At 32.1% G+C, this 18,208-nt stretch overlaps 3 protein-coding genes across 7 annotated transcripts in view; all 3 read left to right on the top strand.

Moving 5' to 3' along the window:
• The window catches only part of LOC142546923 (protein LNK2-like), a 98,932-nt gene that overhangs the window by 69,502 nt on the left and 11,222 nt on the right, over nucleotides 1-18,208 (top strand). The window lies entirely within an intron of this gene.
• On the top strand, nucleotides 192-4,424 carry LOC142546918 (CO(2)-response secreted protease-like). The gene is given in 12 exon segments (XM_075654895.1): nucleotides 192-344; nucleotides 419-507; nucleotides 605-702; nucleotides 864-1,019; nucleotides 1,202-1,313; nucleotides 1,659-2,199; nucleotides 2,300-2,400; nucleotides 2,846-3,088; nucleotides 3,192-3,306; nucleotides 3,416-3,629; nucleotides 3,810-4,232; nucleotides 4,235-4,424. Coding segments are annotated over 12 exon segments (2,361 nt in total). The 5' UTR covers nucleotides 192-203; the 3' UTR covers nucleotides 4,363-4,424.
• LOC142546917 (uncharacterized) lies at nucleotides 9,523-14,490 on the top strand. 5 transcript variants are annotated; one of them, XM_075654893.1, is made up of 11 exons: nucleotides 9,523-9,669; nucleotides 9,775-10,164; nucleotides 10,583-10,797; nucleotides 11,396-11,725; nucleotides 11,886-12,093; nucleotides 12,497-12,589; nucleotides 12,687-12,778; nucleotides 13,215-13,332; nucleotides 13,471-13,556; nucleotides 13,672-13,723; nucleotides 13,830-14,490. In XM_075654893.1, the coding sequence occupies exons 2-11, from the start codon at nucleotides 9,964-9,966 to the stop codon at nucleotides 14,322-14,324; spliced, it is 1,890 nt and encodes a 629-aa protein (XP_075511008.1). In that variant the 5' UTR covers nucleotides 9,523-9,669; nucleotides 9,775-9,963; the 3' UTR covers nucleotides 14,325-14,490. The 5 variants fall into 5 exon arrangements, with proteins under 5 accessions (XP_075511008.1, XP_075511007.1, XP_075511006.1 ...); XM_075654892.1 differs by having other exon boundaries at nucleotides 9,523-9,673; nucleotides 11,901-12,093; XM_075654891.1 differs by having other exon boundaries at nucleotides 9,523-9,673; nucleotides 11,889-12,093.

Below are 18,208 nucleotides of genomic sequence, written 5' to 3'. Positions count from 1 at the left end.
TGACATGTCAATAGAACAAACAACACTTCATTTATGCAACTAATAATGCTTGTGTCTTTTTATCAACAACAACAACAACAATAATAATAATAATAATAACGCTTGAGCCTAAAGCAAAGAATTTTTTCATTGCACACTGCCAAATTTCTTCAGAGAAACTTTTCACACTCCTATATATATGTGAGTGCATATTTGATTAATAAATGCTTCCAAATTTTTACTTGATTTTTGAGCAGATTAATCGCATTAGCCTTCCTTTCATGGCTTCTCTATTGAAACTCTTGCCTATATTGCATTTGCTCTTCATTCTTGTCTGTTGCATGGCACTAAAGCAAGGCCCAAAGGCAAGTATAACATTGAAAGTTGGTCTTCTATTTGAAATCCTTGGATCTTTTCTTGATCGTTTGAACTCATGCAGCCTTACATTGTATATATGGGGAGTTCTTCGGATGCCGATCGAGGTGATGACTCGTCAAATCTTCAAATGCTATCATCCATAATTCCAAGGTGAGAGTCCTTATCTCCTAAAAGTAAGATTGATTCATAACGTAATGAAACTGTTCGAATAAACCTCGAAATTCCATTTCTTTTGTTTGTTGGGCAGTGAAGAGAGTGAAAGAAAGTTTTTATTGAACTCCTACAATCATGCTTTTAGGGGATTCTCTGCTATGTTGACAGAGAATGAAGCATCTGTCTTATCTGGTAGGATTACTAACAGTTCAAACGTGGGCTTGTTCTGTTATAGAGGTTTAAGGAACCGAGTTCCACTGTTACTATATGCTTCTATTGTTTTCACATTCCGGAGTTAAGGTGAGCTTACGTTTGTAGAAGGTTCATTGTCTAAATGATGCTATGAAAAGCAGGATATGATGAGGTCGTATCCGTGTTTCCTGATCCGGTCCTGGAACTCCATACAACTCGTTCTTGGGATTTTCTCGAAGCTAGAGACTCCAAGTTCAGGTCTAGGATCCCTTTTGATCACAACTCAGTTGATGTGATAATTGGAATCGTAGACACAGGTCTGTATTTATGAAATAATAATGACTGAATTAATTAAATTTAGTTGAGATTTCATACTAGGCCTTTCCACTTCAAAGTTCATTTGAAATTTGTTCTAATCTTTTGCAACACAGATATCCTCTTTCATATGCACGCTGTCATAAACTGATTAATATATTTCATTAATACTGATTTGTTCAAGGCATATGGCCCGAGTCTCCAAGTTTCGACGACAATGGTATCGCTGAAATCCCATCAAAATGGAAAGGAGTTTGCATGGAAGGCTCTGATTTTAATAAGTCCAATTGCAATAGGTATAGATATTCTTTGCAAATTCAGATATATATCCTAATCCTATTATGTAACTGTTGAAATTTACGGTAAACTTGGCGGCAAATGACTCAAACGTCTAAATAACTAGAAATAAAACTTACAAAAAAAGTGTAAAATTTTCCCCACATGGATTGTGGGGAGCTGTGGACCCTATAAGACCGTGAACATATCGCGAGTTCAAACTAAGCTTGTGAGACGAGCTCAAGCTCGAGGTCTATTTTCTTTGTTTGAGCTTAAGCTTGTAGACTTTCACCAGTTCTTGTCAAACTAGACTTATTTTCACTGACATAGAAATGAAATTAACTCCTCCTCTTCATATGACATAGGAAGTTGATAGGAGCAAGATACTACACCAACAGAGCTCTCGTCGCCAAACAAAACGAAACGAATCCAACACAGACGCGGGGCACACCTAGGGACCTCGCTGGCCATGGAACTCACACAGCCTCGATTGCAGGAGGGGCACGAGTCGCTAATGCAAGCTATTATGGCCTAGCAAAGGGCACATTGAGAGGTGGCCTACCGTCAGCCAGAATAGCAAGCTACAAGGCCTGCACAATTGATGGGTGTGCGGGCTCAATTATACTAAAAGCTATAGATGATGCACTTAAAGATGGAGTGGATATCATCTCGATATCTATTGGTGTCTCCTCAATTTTCCAATCTGATTTTCTCAATGACCCTATTGCCATTGGAGCCTTTCATGCCGAACAACTGGGAATCATGGTCGTTTGCTCGGCTGGGAATGATGGCCCTGATAGTTACACTGTCGTTAACTCGGCTCCATGGATATTTACAGTCGCAGCATCTACTATTGATCGGGTGTTTGAGTCAAGGATACTACTAGGAAACAACAAATCGTTCGAGGTACAAAGGATTAATATAATTGTTCTGCCTTGATGCATATTTGTTTGATGAATTGAGTTTATTTTTGTAGTCATTAATTGTGTTTGTTATGTGGAACTAGGGGGCTGCAATCAATTTTTCTCCTCTAAGTGCGGGTAAACAATATCCTCTTGCATTTGGAGGCGATGTTGCTTCAAGTTTTACTCCGGTATCTGATGCAAGGTGGTCATTTTCTTCCTCTTCACCACATTTTTTATTACAAGTTCAAATGTATATCATTGTAAAAGTAATTAATATATAAAGTTGGATCACTCATCAATCTGAGCTTTTGGTACTAATGACTTATTACATTGCACCAGAATAGGAGGCTCTGTATTTGGAATCATCAGACAGTCTTTTTTAGGAGTTTGAATGTACTTGTTTTCATACCTATTTCTACATCAATGTCACGATACACAACCCAGATGTGAAACATTTGGATGTTTCTTTAAGGTTGTCTTGGACCCCGGTCTTTGGCCGAGGCGTAATGTCATGTACTATAATCTAAAAATTGTCACAACACTTTCATCAGCTCTGAGAGATTGATAGTTTATAAAATAATACCAAAGCATGAAAACTTTTGTCCTCTCTTTGAAGATATAATTGGCCGTTTCATATTAAAATGCAGAAATTGCATGCCCGGATCAATAGACTACAAGAAAGCTGCTGGAAAAATAGTAGTGTGTGTGAATGATGATCCAATGGTTTCAAGGAGGATAAAAAAATTAGTGGTAGAAGATGCCAAAGCAAAAGGGATGATCTTGATAGATTCTGAACGTGAAGATTCACCGCTGGATTCAGGGACCTATCCATTTGCACAAGTTGGACAAAGTAAAGGATCCCACCTCCTCCATTACGTCAACTCCACAAAGTAAGACGGTCGTCTTAAAATTTTAGAACACAGAATTATAGTTGTTAGTCGAACCGGCAGCACGAAGTTCTAAGTATTTATTGACATTTTGAGTTTGACACAGGAATCCAACAGCAACTATTATTGCATCAGAAGAGATTAGAAACTTTAAGCCAGCACCTGTTGTTGCAACTTTCTCTTCAAGAGGCCCTGGGATCCTCACCGAGAACATTCTCAAGGTAAATCGATAACCGAGATTCAGCTTATAGTCTTTGTCTAATATATATTTCTACTCAAAGTCCGTCATTTTCGTCATCCGAAAATAAAACAAAATGTCACGACTTGCAGCCTGATATTATGGCTCCTGGGGTGGCCATTTTGGCAGCAATAGTACCCAGGATAGACTCATCCTATGGTGCACCAGGAAATAAGTCTTCACTCTTTGCCATTAGATCTGGGACTTCAATGGCTTGCCCACATGTTGCTGGTGCCATGGCATTCATCAAGTCTATTCATCCTCAATGGACTTCATCTGTCATTAAATCCGCATTGATGACGACTGGTAACAAATCGTTGTTATCAGCACTGTATAAAAGCAAACATCGTCTTTATTTGAATTGATATTCCATTTCATGTCAACATGATTAAAAAAATTTGAGTCACTCGCGAGTTTTGACTAGATATACAACTACACGCGTGACATATTCGTATCCTAATCTTTCTTCTCTATCGTTTTTTGCAGCATCCATACTTAACAACATTGGAAAACCTTTGACAAATAGCACCTCGGATTATCCATCAAATCCCCATGAGACTGGAGTGGGAGAAATTTCCCCAACAAAGGCTCTTGACCCTGGTCTAGCATTTGAAACCACCACAAATGACCATCTAAATTTTCTTTGCTACAATGGGTACAAGAACCAAGCAATAAAATCAATGTCCCACAAAAATTTTAGCTGCCCAAAGAAGTCTAATCAAGACTTCATTTCCAACATCAACTACCCCACCATTTCCATTGACAGATTAAATAGAGCCGAAGGACCAAGAAGGATTAAAAGATTTGCAACCAATTTAGGGTCACCAAATGCGACATATTTTTCCTCAGTAAATGCTCCTCGTGGGCTACAAGTTAAGGTTCATCCACGGAAACTTGTGTTCACTCAAGGTATGAAAGGGCCTCTTTCAAAGTGTTCTTTGATGGTAAAGAAGCATCCAAAGGCTACAATCACGGGGATATAAGATGGTTTGATGCCACTCATATTGTTCGTGTTGTTTTTGCAGTCAATGTTGAATGATTTGTGATGTCCCTTTTTCTTTTTTGAGAATATATACATATAGATTACCATATTTCATACATACATACATATATATATATATATATATATATACATACTAGGAAAGTGCACGTGTGTCATACGTGGTTAACTAACAATGAAAACATAATTACGGAATTTAGATATTGTTTAAAATTGTTTGAACAACATCATGTTTAAGAATATTTGTCAATCCAAACAGACCAAAACAAAATAGATAAAATAACATCATGACCATAAACATATATGTTCATTTGTTCAAATGACAAACTTTTCAATCAACCTGATTATGACATAATAACAACTCTTATCAAATCAGAAAAGACTTTTTTGATCCAAATACCATCCATAAAGTAAAACAATAAATATAAATTAATAGAATAATGGATTTTACCAATGTCTAAACCACAATGTACTTAAATGAAGTACACAAAAGATGATATTAAAGGTCACAAGAATCTAACAAAAATAAATACCACAAGACATCAATTTCTGCTACAATTGAATGATAACTACTAAAATGAATTAAATCCTATTAACTTAACATGGAAAATAACTAAAAAAAATGCCACAAAGAGGAAAAAACAAGGTGAAAATAATAAAAAAAACGAAAGTCGTGAAGAAGAAAAAGAAAAGCATGAAGAAAACAATAAAAAATACGAAGAAGAATGATAAAATAAGTGAAAAAAATACAAAGGTAATACCTAACTTAACACGGACATTGACTAAAAAACAAATGCCACAAAGAGGAAAAAACAAAGTGAAAATAATAAAAAAACGAATGTCGCAAAGAAGAAAAAGAAAAGCATGGAGAAAACAATAAAAATAAGAAGAAGAAGAATGATAAAACAAGTGAAAAAAGAATATAAATGTAATATTAATGTCACAAGAATATAATAAACACGTGAACAAAAAAAAGAATACAAAGGTAATATTAAAGGTCACAAGAATATAATAAACATATGAACAAAAAATAAATGCACAAGACATAAATTTCTACCAACATAAATACAATTGAATGATAATTACTAAAATGAATTAAATCCTATCTACCTTAACAAGGATAATGACTAAAATAACCACATCAATTATATCAAAATGCAAAACAAGAGGTCATAATAGTAAGCTCACAAATGAAACTCATATATTTATAGGTTGTTTAAGAGCATTTGTTAATCTAAACAGATCAAAAACAATAGATAAATTAACATCATGACCATAAACATATATGTTCACTTGTTCATATGAAAAACTTTTCAATCAACCTGATTATGACATAATAACAACTCTATCAGATAGAAAATTATGCCTTTTTTCATCCAAATACCATTCATAAAGTAAAACAATAAATATAAATTAATAGAATAATGGATTTTACCAATGCCCAAATCACAATGTACTTAAATGAAGTATACAAAAGGTGATACTAAAAGTCACAAGAATCTAACAAAAATAAATACCACAAGACATCAATTTCTGCCAACATAAATACCACTTAATGATAGCTACTAAAATGAATTAAATCATATTAACTAAACATGGATAATGACTAAAAAATGCCACAAAGAGGAAAAAACAAGGTGAAAATAATAAAAAAAGAATGTCGCGAAGAAGAAAAAGAAAAGCATGAATAAAAAAAAACGAAGAAGAATGATAAAATAAGTGAAAAAAGAATACAAAGGTAATACTTAACTTAACATGGACAGTGACTAAAAAACAAGTACCATAAAGAGGAAAAAACAAGGTGAAAATAATAAAAAACGAATGTCGCAAAGAAGAAAAAGAAAAGCACGGAGAAAACAATAAAAAGAAGAAGAAGAAGAAGAATGATAAAACAAGTGAAAAAAGAATATGAATGTAATACTAAATGTCACAAGAATATAATAAAATGTGAACAAAAAAAAAGAATACAAATGTAATATTAAAAGTAACAATAATATAACAAACACATGAACAAAAAATAAATGCACAAGACATAAATTTCTACTAACATAAATACAATTGAATGATAATTACTAAAATGAATTAAATCCTATCTACCTTAACAAGGATAATGACTAAAATAACCACATCAATTATATCAAAATGCAAAACAAGAGGTCATAATAGTAAGCTCACAAATGAAACTCATATATTTATAGGTTGTTTAAGAGCATTTGTTAATCTAAACAGATAAAAAACAATAGATAAATTAACATCATGACCATAAACATATATGTTCACTTGTTCATATGAAAAACTTTTCAATCAACCTGATTATGACATAATAACAACTCTATCAAATAGAAAATTATGCTTTTTTTCATCCAAATACCATTCATAAAGTAAAACAATAAATATAAATTAATAGAATAATGGATTTTACCAATGCCCAAATCACAATGTACTTAAATGAAGTATACAAAAGGTGATACTAAAGGTCACAAGAATCTAACAAAAATAAATACCACAAGACATCAATTTCTGCCAACATAAATACCACTTAATGATAGCTACTAAAATGAATTAAATCATATTAACTAAACATGGATAATGACTAAAAAAATGCCACAAAGAGGAAAAAACAAGGTGAAAATAATAAAAAAAAATGTCGCGAAGAAGAAAAAGAAAAGCATGAATAAAAAAAACGAAGAAGAATGATAAAATAAGTGAAAAAAGAATACAAAGGTAATACTTAACTTAACATGGACAGTGACTAAAAAACAAGTACCATAAAGAGGAAAAAACAAGGTGAAAATAATAAAAAACGAATGTCGCAAAGAAGAAAAAGAAAAGCACGGAGAAAACAATAAAAAGAAGAAGAATGATAAAACAAGTGAAAAAAGAATATGAATGTAATACTAAATGTCACAAGAATATAATAAAATGTGAACAAAAAAAAAGAATACAAATGTAATATTAAAAGTAACAATAATATAACAAACACATGAACAAAAAATAAATGCACAAGACATAAATTTCTACTAACATAAATACAATTGAATGATAATTACTAAAATGAATTAAATCCTATTATAATGACTAAAATAACCATATCAACTATGTCAAAATACAAAACAAGAGATCATAATAATAAGCTCACAAATGAAACTCATATATTTATATGTATATAGATATATGAGATCATGAGACTATGATACATCTATTTCTATATTCAGGGTGAGCCTACTAGTTTCTTCATACGTACTAGCAACCGAAGACGCAATGCACGTGTATAATATAATATAATTAGTATTATATGTAAGATATGAATGATGTATTTTAATTTTCCAAATAATTAGTTAGTTAAGAATTTTATATATAAAAAAAGATTTTCTCAAATATTTGATTTAATTATAATTTTTTACATCTAAAATAATATATAAATAAATTGAAAAGTAATTTATTCTATATATAATGAGTAAGTCTCTTCTGAGACGGTCTCACGAATCTTTATCTGTGAGACGAGTCAATCCTACTTATATTCATAATAAAAAGTAACACTCTTAGCATAAAAAATAATATTTTTTCATGGATGATCCAAATAAGAGATCTGTCTCACAAAATACGACCCGTGAGATCGTCTCACACAAGTTTTTTCCATATATAATATCTAGTTGAGAAAATTATGGAAAATTTTGATTAGTGATACTTAGAATTATTAATGTTTACATAAAGTAAAATCTACATATCAATATAATATTAAGGCAATTTTGGGGAAAAAAATTGGTGTCTCTCAAACGAGCTCAACTATTACCTACAGTATAGATTAACAATATTATAAGCTTCAATAATCACAATATTATCCTTGGAAGCTTAGATAATTTTTATATTACCCTTGACCAACTTTGATAATTGTCAAACTACCCCTGTTCTATAACACAAATAGCTAATACTACCATCATTCGAGAAATTAATTATAAAATTACTCATGTTCCACCAATAAATTACAAAAACTGAGAAACCAAAATTAAAAATTCAAAAAAAAATAAAAATTTGTACGAGCTTGCAAAGAATGCAGAACATTGCTAATTCTTATTGTCACAAAGATTTTCATGGCTAAAATTATATGTAGAAAAGACCTCTAATGTAAATATAACTATTTTAAAACCTTTTTGCGAATTGTTTTTTCAGTCCTTTTTAAAATAAATTGGACACCGATATTTATGTGGAAACCCCTAAGAATCATTAAGGTAAAAATCACGGGTAAGATGAGAAGAATTCTACTATAATATTTTTATGGTGTATGACCCGCTCACTGTATTTTCAAAGAGGACACAAACTCTCTTAATACATGAGTACAAACATCTCACAAATATTATAAAACTAAGCACTCAAAGGCTATAAGATGAGAAAAAACTCGATGAAGAGAATAGATGATTTCTGAATAAGAGAAGATAGTTCTATTTATAGAGCTTTTTGTCTGTATAAAAACGAATATAAAAATATATTTTCTCGTCTACTTTCTTTTTCCAACAAAGGCATCAAAATGTGTTCTTTAAAATGTTTCCACACATTAGCTGTCTGGGCCTGACAAAACTTTGGGGGAACGGTTTGTTTCAACCTACCCGTGCAGGTACGAGTGGTCCGGGCCCATCTCCCTGTAAAAAAAAAAAATTGACACGGAAAAATCCCAGCCGTTGGATCGACCCCTGCGGACAGGGTCGACTGAACCTATGGAACGAGCACTACTCACTAAGCCTATAATATGTATTTTGGAGAAAAATTACATTTTTTATATGTATTTCATTTTTGACGAAAATTTGCTCGAGACGATCTCACGAGTCGTATTTTATAAGACGAATATCTTATTTGGGTTATCCTTGAAAAATTATTACTTTGTATTTCTTTTTATTGTGAATATCGTTAGGGTTAACATGTCTCATAGGTAAAAATTCGACCTGCTCATAGATCCTTAGTTGGTGAGATATTTGACGGTGATATGTTTTATATTTGAATAGTAAGATATTTGAGTGAGAAATGAAATATTTGATTGAGAATGTTTATTAATGGCAAGTGAAAGAACACAAAACTATAAAAGATGATCTTAGACGTCAATTTTGTAACACATATATTTTATTTTAGTCATCTATAAATATTATTTTTATTATAAATATAAAATGATTCACAGACCAAAACTGATTTTATCAAGACCTAAAAATTTAATAACGAAGTTTGAGGATATTTATATTCCTCAGCTGGTCTACTGTCATTCGCCCTATAATCCTCCATTTCTAAAAGCTTCGAATGAACACTCTTACTGCTGACGCTTGAAGGTCGTGAATCCATCGGGAAATTTTCGTTCATGGAGTTTGTAATTCTCTCTCTCGCTCAATCTCTTTCGTGTTCTTGCGCAATTTTCTTTCCTCTGTTGGCCCGTATTTAGTTAGATTTTGGAAATAATTTTTACTGCAGACATGCTTGAATAAAGGCAAAGGCTACTACTTCCCAGCGTGCCACATCTTGGACATTTGCGGTTTCCGGGTTTTATTCGATTGTCCTATTGATTTCTCGTCTCTAGCGATCTTTTCTCCTCTGCCTTTGGATTTGGCTTCGACGATTAAAGATGAAAAATTTATCTGTTCTTGTGTAAGTTATACTGATATGGAGTCGAATGAAACCGAGACTTCAAGAACCGTCAAACCGCTTGACACAAACAGCTTAATTCAAGCCGAGCCGTATTATAAATTTGTGAAGGACTTGCTTTTGTGGGACATTTCTTTTGTTGATGTTGTGCTAATATCTAGTCCAATGGGTATGATGGGGTTGCCGTTTCTTACTCGGAATCGACAATTTTCAGCTAAGGTATTTGAGATTCCGTTTCCCGTTGGTCATTTCATAGTTATTGACGGTCGAAGGTTTGCAGTGTTGCTCACATCACGTGTTATTTGATGTATGCTTATAAGTTGCTGATAAAAGTTAACATTAATATCCGATAGTTTAAAACTACAAGCAAAAATGAATAATCATTGCGTGGCATATCACCTTACTAGACTGGCTACATTTAAGCGTACGATCAGACTTTAAGACACGCACTTCATGACCAGTAAACCTGCTTCATTAAAAGGATGCTAATCAGATTATGAGTGGGAGCAATTGTTAAGACTCTTGGCTGCTTAGAGATCATGTGCATACCTGATGGTATGACTGTGGTCTAATCTATCATTCACCCTTCCTTGTTGATGCTGTAGTTTTGATTTATTTTGTTTCTGGATTGTTTTAGGTGTATGTTACTGAGGCCACAGCCAGAATTGGACAACTTATGATGGAGGATTTAGTTACCATGCACAAGGAATTTAGGCAATTTTATGGACCTGAGAATTCTGGTGCACCTCAGTGGATGAAATGGGAAGAGCTTGAATTTCTTCCTTTGGAATTGAAGGATGTTGCATTAGGTGCAGATGGGACAGAATTCGGTGGTTGGATGCCATTGTACATGTAAAATTTGTGCTTATTTGTTAATGATGATGATAAGAGGAGGAATACATTGATATTTTTATTCTATCCTGAAAGTAAGATGGGGAAAAAATTAACATTATTTCCATGAGATGTTTGACAGGATGAATATTGGAAGAACAATTTAAAAAGTGGGATGGGTGTTTTTTGTGATTGTAAAAGGCCTCCAAAAATAATAAAAGTAATTTTTAGGGTCCTATCACAGCATCTCTCGAGTTTCATCCACAAAACCAAGAGCTCATCGAATAGGTAATGCTACCAAACCAAGAAAGAAAGTGAACATACTAGAGAAAAATCTGGGTTAAAGTGTTTGAAATTAAGATAAGGGTTAGATATAAGATGGTATTAGCACATTGGATGTCAGTCCCAATAAAATCAAGCTTGGAAGTAGTTAGATATAAAATGGCATGTATTTAGTAAAGTTCTTTATCTAAAGTGAGAAAATTTTGTCCAAGTTGTACTTCAGATAAAACAAAATGGGAATTTTTGTTTCCAAAGACTTCGAACGTTATAAAACGCTTAATGGATAATGGTACTGTTGAAATATCTGTTCTGAAGATGTAATGTGAATACTTCTCAGTGCAGCTGATGTAAAGGATTGCATGCTGAAGATTGAGACTCTTAAATACGCTGAAGAAGTTTGTTACAATGGCACATTGATTATAAAAGCTTTTAGTTCTGGTCTGGAAATAGGCTCATGTAATTGGAGTATCAGTGGCCCAAAGGGCAGCATAGCCTATATTTCAAGTTCTGTTGTCTCGTCAGCAACAGCAATGAGTTTTAATTACAAGGCTCTTCAAAGACATGATGTAACTTTGTTTTCAGATTTTTGTTGTTGCAATGATACAGAGAAACTTGAAGATGATAACAGTTGCTCTGGCCGTAGTGGCAACGCCTTATCAAACTCAAGGTGCTCTACCTTTCAATTGCAGTAGAATATATTTCTTGAAGGGCTTATACTATGTTTAATGATTATCAATCTTCCACACATTAGTAAATGAAGGAAAATTTGGAGTTTTATCTTTCTCATTTGATTCTTTACAATTATTGGGCTTTGTAACCATTTTTAGTAGTGATGATGTCAGTCCGGAAGCGAGTGACACGTTTCTTAGTGTCAGTGAACGCTCGGAGGAAATGGAGAGGTTAGATTTTATATGTTCATGTTCCATGGACTCTGTAAATGCTGGAGGTTCAGTTCTTATTCCCATTGGTCGACTAGGACTCATTCTGCAGCTGTTGGAGCGATTTGCCCTTGGTTTAGAATCTGAAAATATTAAGGTACTTTCACCTTGACAGGAAAGCCACTAAAGAAATTTTGTGTTTTGTTAGACATGATGAGGTACATGATCGATTATGCTTTGGAGTTAAAATGTGAGTGCACCAACTTGAGTTGATAGTATCAGTACCAAATGATAAGTTATTAAAAGTTTCTTAAATTCTTTGTCTGTGCATTGTTGGTACTTGAAATGTATTACCAGATTTTCGTTTAGGTTATTCTGGGATGCGAGACTTGCAAAATGACTAGGTCTATGCTGATGGATATCTGTTTACTTTGATACAAGCATAAAGTGCTGTTTAAAGTATAGATGAATATGGTGTGTATCATACATGAAACATGCTTTATTCTTGTCCCGGACACATTTTCTCTTACACAGTTTTTAACTATCGTTTGGTTTTATAGGTTCCTATATTTTTTGTTTCCTCCGTTGCTGAAGAGCTTATTGCATTTACAAATATCATTCCGGAATGGTTATGCCAGCAGCGATTGGACCGGGTGTGCATAATTAAAACTAATATTATGGGCAATTTCAAACTTCAATGCACTTATGAGCAAGATGATATAATTTTTTCCCTATTAAATGATTCTGCAGTTGTACTCTGGCCAATCATTATTCTCTCATGTGGAGATGTTAACAGAAGGAAGACTCCATTTGTTCTCTGCCATCTATTCACCCAAATTAATGTAATTAGTTGTCTTTTTTCATAGCAGTGATAGAAATGTGTTTTTCCAATTTTTATTTGTTTGTTTACTTTAGTATTTTTGTGGCATTATTTCGGGTAGGTGGGTCGTAGGTGGACAGGTCTGGGTAGGGGAGGAACTTGGCAGCTGATGGTTTATTAATGCTTGTCAAATCTCATATGTTGTCTTGAATTGGGCACTTTGATGAGATACCATTGGGCTGAAACTTCAGATTTTAAAACTATGTTTTCCTGTTGTCTTGTTGCATTGGGCTATTGTGGTGCTACATGGTATTGGACACGTGTAATTCTTGTATTGTATTGTTTCAGAACTAGATATGTTTCTCCCCTAGATTTACACTTTAGATAATCATGATTAAAAAAAAGAAAGAAAATTTTTCTATTTGCATTGTAAGACCCAACTAATGCCTTGTATACAGATTGGCTTGGCAGGAACCTTGCATAGTCTTTTGTCCTCACTGGAATCTGCGGCTCGGACCTGCTGTTCATTTGATTCGACGGTGGTGTAATGATAAAAATTCACTACTTGTTATGGAGGTGCCTGCAATGATTCTATGCTTCTTAGCATTATTTTTTTATCTTCCATGCGCCATTAGATATTCCTTTTTAACTAAAAGTTGGGAGTTTGTGTCATTCTTGCTTTATTTATTCTACTTTCTCATGTGTAATTCGCAGGAAGGTTTCGATGCCAATTTGGTTCTATTGCCTTTCAAGCCAATGGAAATGAAAGTTCTCCAATGTTCCTTCTCCTCAGGATTTCCGTAAGTTGTATTCTGTTCATTTTGTTCAATAGCCTGAAAACGACAGCATATTATTACTGCTTCGAGCTGTCTTTTATCTCGTTAACTAGACCCACAATTTTTATCCTATTTTCAGGCGACACAAATCCTTGCGTTTGCTAAAGACTTTACGACCTAAACATGTACTGGTAATACCATCTCATTCGTATATCCTCTCTTTTATTGTGACAAATAAATAAATACCTTTGGTTCCTTGATATCTGAGAACATCATTTTTCCCCCTAAACACAACAGTTTCCTGAGATGTTTAAGCAACATGCCTCGCCATCGGAACCTTTGTTTTCATTCCAATATTACTTTGAAAACGAAACGCTTCAAATACCAAACATGAAGGAAGACTTAGAATTGGACATTTCAATAGAGTTGGCCTCGAGGCTCCATTATACTACTCTTGAGAAGCAGGACGTGAATTTTTCAAAGTTGAAAGGAGAACTTGTAGTAGAGCAAGGGAGACACCGGTTATACCTTGGAAACGAGGACGTGTCCTCTCAAAATAGCCCAGTGGTGCAGTGTTTTGGTAGAGTTGACTTGGATGCTCTTCTCATAGCATTGGAGAAGATAGGAGTGAACGTGACGGTTGGAAACGATGGTCCTCGTGTCTTGCATGTGTCTGAGCCGGGCGAAGCTAGGATAGAAGTCACTGAAGCACAAACATTGATTTGCTCAGGAACTGAAAATTTAGCCTCTCTTATTTCTAAGGCTGTGTGCTCTATCTTGGACTGCCTTTGATCATATTGCCAAAATATTACCAAAAGATCATGCACGTCTAATTTTCTCTTTTTCTATAATACAATATAAAGTTTATAATGTCCGTCACCCACCCCCACATCTTGTAGTCGATCTGTATCAAATGCACCTCAACAATTTGTTTAATGTCATAAACAATTTATATTTATTGAAATATATATATATATATATTTGATGTTCCAATCAAATATTTTTTAAAATATTCTTTTATATATATATAGAGATTGTAAAAAGGGATATTTTTAAAAATATTTGACTGGAACATCAACCCCAATCAATTTTTTTTTTAAAGATGATCTGTAAATTATTTTTCAGCAAAATGATCTGAGGAGGAAAAAAAATTGGAATCGAGACAAGATGTTTTGGTCGTATACCAGGCCACAAGCTTCTGGGAACCAACGACTTCCTATATATGATTAACTTGTTGCTAATGACAAAATGGAAACCAAAATATAAAAGAGTATGTTTTTTGTGAGACGATCTCACGAATTTTTGTCCATGAGACGGGTCAATCTTATCGATATTCACATTAAAAAGTAATACTCTTAGCATAAAAAGTAATATTTTTTCGTGGATAACCCAAATAAGATATCTATCTCACAAAATACGATCCGTAAGACTGTCTCACACAAGTTTTTGCAACATAAAATTCTCATTATACCCTTGAGTTGAGTTTCTCTCTCAACGGACATGTGAATTGTATTTGACTTTTGTGCATTATATAGTTTTTGTGAACCAGATAAAACTATAAATCTATATCGTCTATAAAAGTCGATAAAAACCTAGAATCAATAAAATTTATAGAGTTTAATGATATTCAATGTAAATTTTTGTAAAAAATTACTTAAAACTGAATAAAATTATTTTCAATTTGATTATTTATTAATATTAAAAATTATTCTTATTTATTTTAAAAATTATTCATTAATTAAATAAACATGTTGAATAGGCTTTAATAATTGAAGTTTGATCACAATAAATGTAATAATGACTTATTTTTCTTATTTTGTATATGATACCAATAAATTAAAAATATTTATGTTAATAGATAAACATATTTTAAATTAAAAAAATTATTCATGCTTTACTGCTACTTCAAATAAATAAAAAATTTACAAATTTAAATTACAAAAGTCATATAATTATTTGAAAATTTTAATAGATGTCAATAAAAGTTCTGCAAAAAAAAAAAAAAAAAAATTGTACAAGCTATGAAATTTTTTAGTTATCTGTTAGGTCAATAAAAGTTAGTAAAAATCTATCTCTCCACAAAAGTCTGTTATTTTTTAAAAAAAAATCAGCAAATCTCCACAATAAATATACCTCTAAAGTTTCAATAAAAGCCAAGAAAATTTCAAAATTCTTTTGTTTGAATTTAAACTCATTGAAATTAGGTTTAAATTTGTTCACGTTTTCACATAAATTTATCTCAAATATTTAATTATGATATGGTTTTTTATCAATACCTCGGATTGCTTATCGAATCATGTCAAAATATACAATTTAGTATTTATTTTCTACAAATGTTTCTGGCATAGAATTGCTTCCCCTCAAATAAAATGATATTTATCTAGGTTTTGTTCTTTTTTAATTAAGAAACATCGTTTCAAATTACCTAAAATCTACACAAGTAAGACTCTAACTTAAAATCATTTGTCTCTCCCACACTACTAAACCAATGAACACACAACTTCTAGATGATAATTGATAACTGATAATGTCTATAAAAAGAATAGTAAGTCTTATGAGAAAATGTTTCAATGATTTATATCGTGAGTTAGGTTGATCTGATCCATATTTATAAAGAAAAATAAATTTTTTAGTATAAAAAATGATACTTTTTCATGAATCGAATCGAATTGAAAATTCGTCTCATAAAAATAAATGGTTTCATAATAATTTTTGTGGAAAAGAAATGTTTGAAGGGTATATATTTATTAATGCTTGAGAGGGGCTTTTTTGTAATTTACAGATGCCGAATCATCGGGGGACCGACCAATAATAGTGCGACAATAGATCTAACTTTTAATAACCACAAATTTGATACGGCCCGGCCCACTCACAATGTGAGGCCCTAAAAACTTTGTCGCTTACATGGATTTGGGCCCACCACTTGTATTCCATTTTTTAATATTCATTCATACATATTAAGATATATGCATCATTTTAGAAATATATCATCATTAAAATATATGCATTGTTAATATCTATATGGAAATTCTTTTATATTAATCAATTCTAATATTATATTATTATTAAAGGTTGTGTTTGGATTGATGGATTCAAATGTTTTTTTGTTGCTCAGCGCACTCATCATATGTTTATATATAATTTCATGTTAACGACGATGAATTTCAATTTCACCAAATAATGGTGTTATTTGAAATGCATTATAATTTCTCTTATTAATGTGTAAATAAGTAATGTGTTGATTTAAAAATATGATCAATTGTTTCAGTGTAAACAATTAAACTAGAATCGAAATATATGAATTTCAAATTAATTTTCTCAAACACAACCTAAATGTCTACAAAACATAAGAAATGTGACTTTGTAATTAATCAGGAATCAATAACTTTAAAATTACTTTTAAATTCATATATATTAAGATTTAATGGGAAAATCAAAATATTTCAAGTTATGTTTATTTTGAATATGTTTTAATAGTAATTATATTGTGTGATGTTTTCACAGTACTTTTATCTGTGATACTAGTTAACTTGATCCATAATTATCACGAAAAAAATAATATATTCGATATAAAAAATAATATTTTTCATTACATTGAGTTAGGTAGGAAATTTTTCTCACAAATTTGAGTAGTATGAGAATTTTTGTGATGTTTTCATATATTTGTATTTATTGAATCTTGAAATCTATCCATAATATTTTATATTATATATTATTCTAAATGAAAAAATAAAACAGACTAATCTGAAATTTATATTAAAAAGTTTTTTTTTAATTCCCAATTCTTAACATCTAAATGCAGCTTAAAATGTAAAAAAAAAAAAAAACAAACAAACTTGGAAATTTTATGAGAGTATTTTCTGAAGCTAACTTTTTTTCTTTTTGAGCCAAGTGCCATGTATGCGCTTAAAATTTAACAAAAGTTCATGTCAGGCGTCAAGAATAAATAAAAATCCATTCTTTGAATTTCAACATTTTTTGTTGATTAATGTTCTGGCTTGGCGGTGTGTGGTCGGAGGAAATTTGGCGATGTTTGGACTATATCTGAAGCTTCATTCACTGAGGTTGCGAGTTTTTCGATTCAAAGAATCTTATTTTTCCTGGTTTTATGGCTATGTTTGATTGGAACGACGTAGAGGTACGTGGTTACTTATTATTCTTAATTTGTCATAAGTTGAAATTCAAATACTTTCTGGATTTTTTATTGCTGGTTAATGGCTTCTAAGTTCTAAGATTGAAAGAACTGGTATTCTATGATTTTTGATCGTGGAATGTGCTTTTTGGGAACTGAGGATACAATCTTTGATTATATTTGGAGAAGAGGAAGTTAAAATTTCACGGTGATTTGCTTGAAGGTCACCCAACTCTTATTTAGCTTTTTGGGTTTCAGTTTCACCAACTCCTGAAGTCATTATTGTGGTTCTGTTTGTAATTTGAGTTGAAAGGGATTTTTTTGTTGTGATTTTGTTGTTTTCTTTTATCGTATGGGAATTTGGTGAAATGATTTAAATCTTTCACAACAGTTTTAAATCTTTGTTTTGGTAAATACATAAAATTTGAAGTCTTGGGCTATAGTTGTGAGTGACTATATTGATTGAAATCTAATACAATATGATAGTCTGAAATTCATGCACAGAGGTCATCTCGTCTTTATTTAAGCATTGACGGAGCATGAT

Source organism: Primulina tabacum, chromosome 5, assembly GCF_025594145.1.
Source record: "Primulina tabacum isolate GXHZ01 chromosome 5, ASM2559414v2, whole genome shotgun sequence".
NCBI lineage: Eukaryota > Viridiplantae > Streptophyta > Magnoliopsida > Lamiales > Gesneriaceae > Primulina > Primulina tabacum.
The sequence above is the reverse complement of the archived record's forward strand: the minus strand, read 5'-3'. Positions and strand labels throughout refer to the sequence as shown.